This window comes from Etheostoma cragini, chromosome 17 (genome assembly GCF_013103735.1).
Source record: "Etheostoma cragini isolate CJK2018 chromosome 17, CSU_Ecrag_1.0, whole genome shotgun sequence".
NCBI classification, from domain to species: Eukaryota; Metazoa; Chordata; class Actinopteri; order Perciformes; family Percidae; genus Etheostoma; species Etheostoma cragini.
This window is the reverse complement of record NC_048423.1, coordinates 21,520,758-21,528,896: the sequence shown is the minus strand read 5'-3', so window position 1 is coordinate 21,528,896 and position 8,139 is coordinate 21,520,758. Positions and strand designations below refer to the sequence as shown.

Sequence of the window (8,139 nt, the reverse complement as noted above, 5' to 3'; positions counted from 1 at the left end):
AAAAACTAAACCGCACTTATAATATAACTGCTATAGTTTTGTCAGTAGTGCCTTTTTATATTCAAATCAATGTTCAATTTGTTCACTATAAGTTTGTTGAATGATTTAGATTCCTTTGTTTTAAATTCGACAAGCACTTTGTTTATTTTCAGCAGAATAGTGAAAGAAATGCCAAACTGAGTTCACTTTAACTGTTTATTTATTGCAAGTAATATGGTTATCACAATATTTAACGATATTATTGCATATTGCATATTTTCTTGTGCATATCTTTGCTGGAATCTTAGTGCACATTTCTGGTAAATTCTTTTCCAAGACACAGTTTCTGTAGCATATATTTCATATTTGTTTGATCTTGTTATCAGACTAGGTGAAGAGGTGGGAGGTCTCTTCCTGCAGGCTTCCCCCTGTGCCGGGATGGGAGCGGGTTTGGCCGGAGCCAGAGATTCGGGCTATGATTCCCTGCATCGGCGGCTCAGTGTTCTGGACAGACTTGTGCAAACGCATGCTGTGTGGCTCCAGCTGGGCCTCAGCCACCAGGATGCCATACATATACTACAGAGCCAACCCACTGGGGTAAGGGAACAGCAGCCACTGGGACTCCTTGTATCCACACTGTTGAAACAATCATTTTACTACAGCCTCCAAAATCATTGCCACCAATTAACTCATCTTTAACACAGTCCAACAAAAGTGTAACTGTTTTATGTACTTAGCAAAGTATGAGACAAAGTGCAGTCTTGAAAATAACTGCAGAGTCAGTAGGGGTGGGAATCACCAGAGGCCACATGAGACGATATTATCATGATACTTATGTCACAATATGATATTATTGATGACCTTTTTCTTAAACTTCAAATGATGTCCCCCAAGGAAAAGTTTGTAAACATCTGTTTTTAAAAGCGGTTGATTTTATTATTCTAGTACCAAATCGTTAAATTCTCATGTGCAATTTCTATTATAAAAGGCTGATATCAATGTCCAGGTATAGGTACAGTCTCGCAATACTATGATGTATCGTTTTTTCCCCTACCCCTACAAGTCACCCAATGCATAGGTTCATTTGAGTGGATAAGCATGCATTTGTGTGTTTGTGAATAGAAGACAACAGAACCGTATATGATGGGTAGGGCTGTAGTGATGACGGATGCACCGTTTGATCACCTAAACAAAAAATTTAGAGAGTCTATTATGTACGGTATTAGGGCTGGGCAAGAGATTGACATTAAATTGATATTGGGATATGAGACTAGATATTGTCCTAATATCGAAAATGGCTCAACTTTTTTCCTGGTTTTAAAGGCTGCATTACAGTAATGTAATTTTCTGTTACCAGACTATGCTAGCTCTTCTGCTATTTTTGCCCTTAACTACTTTGTCATTATATCTACATAACTGAAGAATATTTATCTTAAATCTCATTGTTGAGATATTTTGTCAGTGTATCAATTTTCAACCCTATAATCTTGCCAAAATATCAACATTGAGGTATTAGTACATATTAGGATATTAAGAATATTGCATTATCTAATTTTCTCCATATCACTCAGCCCTATACAGTATACAATCCAATGTTTAGCAGTCTTTTTTAGGCATAACATGCAAATTAATTGTCAAATTAAATCATCTAAAATAACATTCCAGTGAAATTGAATCCAGCCAGCTCCTTTTAATTTGTGCCAACCGCTTCATTTATACTTACTACTGTGACTATTAATTTTTCTTTTCCACATAGCCCACCTGTGGTATGTGTATTATGTGATATGCTTGTGTAATTTAGCCTACTGGCCCTTAGTTGTCTATATTAGCAATCATAGTCTCTCATTGCCAGATCTTCCTCTACAGCCCTGCGCAGGAGGGTCTGGCTAGTCCCCACAGCATTCCGAGTTGGGAGAAAAACGTGCTCTGATTTATTGGCATTTCTTTAAACCTTGGGCAGTACTAAGCACCGGACAGAGCCACCGTGCCACTGCAAAATAGCCCCGGGAAGGAACTTTTTTTAGTGGAACGAGTGTACGTTCAAAAGTTGTTATTTATGCAACAGAAAACTCAGATTGGACAAATAATCTAGCTAGCTGTCTGGATTTACCTTGCAGAGATCTGAGGAGCAGTTAACCATAGTCGTCAGTAATTCACCAGAGTTGAAAGGTCCCATTACATGGTGCTTTTTGGATGCTTTTATATAGACCTTAGTGGTCCCCTAATACTGTACCAAAAAAGTAAGCACTAGTGTCTTCCCTTTTACTATTGGTGACAAGATTGAATTCAACACCCCGTTTCCACCTGGTAGTAAAATCCGATCTGAGTGATTGGATCACAAGTGGTCACTCTAGACACATGTGGAGACACAATCTACCGCTAAGTGGGAATACATGTAACTACAGAAGAGCTGTCCACTTGTGATCCCATCACTCAGATCAGATTTTAAAACAAGGTCAGAATGGGGCCCAAGAGCTATTTGCATCCATGTGTTTACTACTGTACAACCAGGAGCACTCTGTATTTTTTCTTATTGATAAATCGTGATAGGTGCATGGAACGTACATGACATAACCTTTTCCCAACTGAGGCCTGTCGTCTTTAACATGCAGGGATGTGCACAGACAAAACCACTATGACATTAATCTCTCAAAAGTACACTTGAGTCAGCATAACTTTATAAAGAATGTCACAGTTCAGTATATGTTTTTGATTGCATTTCTCCTCCCCTGGCCTGCAGACATTTGTGGTGAGGAAGTCAACTAGCTTGCAGAGGAAAGTAATATCTCTACGCATGGACAAAGAATCTGCAGTTCCTGTGAAAGACTTCCCTGTCAAGGAGAGCCAGTACAGTAAGATTGTGGGAACCCAGTGTGTGTGTGTGTGTGTGTGTGTGTAACACTTAATAAGCATGAAGCTCAGGGGTAAAAGAAGTATTCAGATCCTTCTTTTTTCTTTTTTACGGTCATGTCCTGTATATTTCCCCGCCTTAGTGATTAACTGTCCCTGCCCTAATGTGCACCTGTGTCTCAGCCCCGTTACAATACCGTTACAAATAAAAGTCCAGCATTAAAAATGTTACTAAAGTTAAAAATGATGTTGTATCATCAGGAACATGTACTTAAAGTATCAAAAAGTAAAAGTACTCAATAAGAAAAAAAATCCTCACATTTGAGAAGCTGGAAACAATCAAAACAGTTTGGTCAAGCGGCTGAGTGTTTAATCGGCTAATCATTTCATCTGGACTTGTAGGCTGTTATTTTGTTTGGTAGTTTGACTTATACAAAACATTGTATTTTATGAACTACATGTGTTTGTGCACAAATCTTAATATGTAAAGTAACTTGTTTCAGAAGAATGCAGTGGAGTAAAAAGTACAATATTTCTCTCTGAAATGTAGAGGAGTAGAAGTAGAAAGTGGCATGAAAAGAAAAAACTCAAGTAAAGTACAAGTACCCGAAATTGGTACTTAAGTACAATACTTGAGTAAATGTACTTAGTTACATTCCACCACTGATTAAGCTGCCATGCAGGTTTCTAAGTCCTCATCCAACACAAACTATTAGAAAACGGAATGAAAGGAAGAGGTTGTCACCGAAATAAAACTATTTTGTCGTAAAATCAATTTTATCAAAATGATGAAGGTCCTGTTTGGTGAAACTGACAGCAAATATGGACATGCATTGCAGCAACAAAGATTTGCTGAAAGTAACTCAACTTCTAATACAGTCATACCACCCAGAATGTAATTACTTTGCAAAAGCATCATAGACAATAAATAACATACAGGTTCAAGCAATGGTATTGGTACCCTTGGTTTTTATTGTATTAACCTTTTGTTGTCTGTACAGTAATTCCTCCTGATTCATTGTTCCAGAGTTAGTGTGTTATCTCCATCTAATGTGTCAGCGGCTTCAATATACTGTACATCTGTCTGTGAGATGTTTGGTGACCAGGGATCTTCCCTTTTCTACAGACTTCTTCCTCATCCATCCCCTCTATCTAAATTAGTAAATCACTAAATCCCCTGTTCTTTTCTTCTTTGTTCTGTTCTTTTTTCAATTACCTAAAAAACAGGGATTTTCCTGAAGCTTTGAACAGACAGCTCAATGCTCTGAATGTGTAGTTCATTCTTCCTTTACCTGTGTGTGCTGACACTTTGGCACCATACTGGAATTTCCCAATGCTTACCTAGTGAGAGTATGCGGCGTTAGTGTAAATCACCGCCCACTACAGCCTTTATGGCCCTTTCCCCTTTTTTTTTCTTTTTTTTCTTGCTGATGACTGGTAAAAAGTGTAGACTGAAGAGTCTGTGATGTCTCTCTTATCACCTGAAGAGAACAAAGCGAAAGTGTACTTGGACATGCTTTAAATGCACTTGCGCCTTGCACTTTAGACCATACACTATAGATCATTTAAATAGTGCTGCAAATTACATTTGGCCCGACAACTTCGAGTCTTTTCAAATATGTTCTGAGAAAAGAGGGGAAACAAGTGATTACTATAGGAGATTTGTTTATAAAAATATTATTATAGCAGCCATAGTCTTGCATTGCCAGACTTCCCTCCACAGCACAGCGGAGGAGGGTTGGACTAACCCACATTGCATTTTGGGATGGGAGAAAATCGTGCCCTGGTTTATTGGCATTTCTTTAAACTGTTAAATAGCCTCGGGAAGGGATTTGTTTTAAAGGAACATGTTTACATTCAAAAGTAGTTTTAGTTGTGCAATAGAAAACTCAGATTGGACATATAGTCTAGCTAGCTGTCTGGATTTACCCTGCAGAGACCTGAGGGACAGTTAATCAAAGTGCTCATAAATAGTCATCGTAGTTGAGAATGTCCGACATCCGGTGGAATTTCAGGCAGCACTGGAACAACCCTGGAGGTGGAACATGTTGGACATGGACAATTGCGGCCAAAAATCATCAATCATTTTTATCTGTTCATTCAAAAAGGCTGTCGCAGAATTGACAGGTGCGCGTCAGTCTATGAACCAGACGCAGCTCCCAATGTGATGACTGTAGAATAAAAGTATACAACGTAGTGTTCTTTAGTGTGCTTGCAATGGGAAACCAAAACTGACCGGATCAATTGTATACAATGTAGCAGAAATGTAAACCTTGGTTTACACCTTTAGGTCTGAAAAACGCTCCAACCGTTCCTACCCAACCGGTCGCGTAGCATGTGCCGCCAACCAAGAGCCAGGTTTTTTATTAGTAGTTCTTTGACTGGATTTTGCCAGATAAAAATAATTATAAATCTTTCAATTACAGATGATAATATTTGAACTGTAGTGTGATAATCAGAGCTCAGTGGAGATTTCAGATGTAAATGTGCTGTATTTATATAGCGCTTTTCCAGTCTTAACAACTGCTCAAAGCGCTTTTACATCTACAGGAAACATTCACCATTCACACACATTCATACACTGTGGCCGGGGCTGCCGTACAAGGTGCCACCTGCTCATCAGATAAACATTCACACACATTCACACTCCAATGCGCAGCACCGGGGGCAACTCAGGGTTCAGTGTCTTGCCCAAGGACACTTCGACAATGACTGCAGGGGCGGGGATCGAACCACCAAACTTCCGATTGGCAGGGAACCGCTCTACCACTGAGCCACATCCGCCCCTGTGATAAAAAGAGTTCTAAGTTGTGGGCCTGCTCCCATCTAGAACTGCAGTATGTTTGGCTTTAATCCACTTGTCATTCACTCTAAAGTGTAAACTTGTATTCTTCTCTCACTGTTTCCGCATCCTTCTCCCTATTCAACCATTTGAATCAACCTTTGTATTCAAATGTAATGTAGAGACATACCTGCAAAAAATTCCATTTTATGACTGATAAAATTCCACACTCCTTATCTTAGAACTCACAGAAATGCCAGTTATCTCTGTCCATTTTCAGAAAACACTGAGCACAGTGCCAGTAGGCATGACTGTAAACATTCGGAACTGTGTGCCCATAGCAAAAAATGTTTTTACTATTGAATTGCTGACAAGTTATATAAGTTTCCTCCTCACAACTGTTCTGTGTACACATTATCTCTTTCAAATGCATTACGCAACAATTTGAGTCCACATGGAGAAAGTGGTTAGCGCCTCTGTCATTCTGTCAATTTGCTCTGGTTGTTGTGTTGTTTCTCAGCTATCCTCTTCGCCTTTTGCCAGTAAAATAAGTTAAAACATGATGCATGTGGAATATGCAGGGTTTTATATCCTAAGAGCTCAAGGTTATGTCCAAAATCACAGAATTTCTTTGATCAAATGAAATAGTTATATAAATATATGAGTAGTTAATTGGGATGGCTATCTGGTGGACCAGTTGCCTGCCAATCAGAAGGTTGGTGGTTGGATCCCTGGCCCTGCAGTCCCATGTTAAAGTGTCCTTGGGCCAGACATTGAATCCCGAGTTTCCCCTGATCCTGTGTCTTCGGTGTGTGAGTGTTTACCTGATGAGCAGGTGGCACCTTGTACGGCAGCCTCGGCCACAGTGTTTGAATGTGTGTGAATGGTTCCTGTACTATGTAAAAGCACTTTGAGTAGTCATTAAGACTAGAAAAACGCTATATAAGAACAGTCCATTTAATTATGGAGCTGTTTTGACTAAGCTTTTTTTTTGTTTTTAATGATTTTCCTTTGATAGTTTTCTGTGTTCATCATTTTGTTGTTCTGTGCTCCTACAGCTTTCTCTTTGGTGGGATCAGGCCTGAGCTTTGCAGACCTTTTCCGTCTGGTGGCTTTCTGCTGCATCAGCAGGTGAGTTCCTCAGTCCGAAATACTCATGATCACTGATGTGATCCATGTTCACCTATACAGTATGTTTCATGTACATTAGGTTGCTCGATATGAGGAAATTATCTAATTGGGATTATTTGGACCAAAATTGTGATTACGAATTGGGAATGTACTTCCAGTACATTGACATAGTTTAACAGCAAGCCAAATTTGAATTTAAGAACCAGGATGATGATTGCGCCTTTCATCTTTTATGTATTGACTTTAGGCAGGTGAAACTGACGAGTGAAAACTAAACCAAAAAAAAATACAGAAGCTTAGTACAGCAAGTAGCTATGGCACTAGCATTAAAATCAGAATAGCATTGATTGATAACATAAATTCAATGACGAATGAATCAACAAGGTTCACTGATTCTACAGCTACACGAAGAATGCAGGTTAAGTAATGACAGAAATAAGTAATAAACTTACAGCTAATGCTGTTGTGGGCATTGGGGAAAATAAATGGTCCAACTCGGAGATGCGCCATGTTTCCTCTAGCCAACTTCTTCTACTACTATTACAAGTTAGTGAAATGTAAACATGCTGCGTGCCACATCAAATTAACTTATATTAACATGATTAAAAATAATTCTTAATAAATGTGAGGACAGAACAGATGTAATTCATAATATTGGAGGGAATGGTCTTTTTTTTTTTATCCAACAAACCGTACCTTAATGACCATACACAGATGAAGAACTAATAGAGATTGATGCTAAAAAGGCAGAAAGAGAAAGAGCGTCCGTAGAGACAGCACCCGATGGAGATGCCGTAGAGAACCGGTGCAAACATTCGTTGGTGCCAGTGCACTAAATGTTAGGAATACTAACGTGAGCAGTAAAATTCCACCGATGCTGCAAAGCTAGTCCCATGAAATGTAATGCAATCCTTGAGATGCAAGGGTAGTTTTATTTCTAACATTATTGTATCACAGACATTTACATCAATAGTCTGGCGTTAATTAATAATTTATTTGCCTTTACCCTCTCCATTGTACTGTGGAGAGGGTAAGACTGTTACCTGGCACCAGCAAACCCTGCAACTGTCTCCACTTATTAACACTTTAGTAGTTAACATCAGCTCCTGATAATGATTGTTTTTATCCTGGTGCACTGGTACAAGACAGACATTGACTTCCCTTAATTGCACGTACACTATAATTGTTATACCTTCACAAATCAGTAGGTAAAATGTTAAGCTGTAGGGACTTGGGTTTGCTTGACTGAGAACTTTGTAAGTTTGTAAAAGACCCACAGGGAGGAGAGCAGCGGGCATATTTTAACCTCCGGCTGTCTGGTCCAACATACACCACACACCCAGGCTACGCCATGCTCCTTTTTTTTAAAACAGTGACTCACACATGTTTTGAAATAT

General features: G+C 39.1%; 1 protein-coding gene across 1 annotated transcript; it reads left to right on the top strand.

Moving 5' to 3' along the window:
* Positions 1 to 270: 270 nt before the first annotated feature.
* LOC117960966 (ras and Rab interactor 2-like) lies at positions 271 to 6,752 on the top strand. Its single transcript, XM_034899298.1, has 3 exons — positions 271 to 576; positions 2,720 to 2,831; positions 6,670 to 6,752. Exons 1-3 carry the CDS (start codon positions 418 to 420, stop codon positions 6,744 to 6,746), a joined length of 348 nt encoding a protein of 115 aa, XP_034755189.1. The 5' UTR covers positions 271 to 417; the 3' UTR covers positions 6,747 to 6,752.
* Positions 6,753 to 8,139: the final 1,387 nt, after the last annotated feature.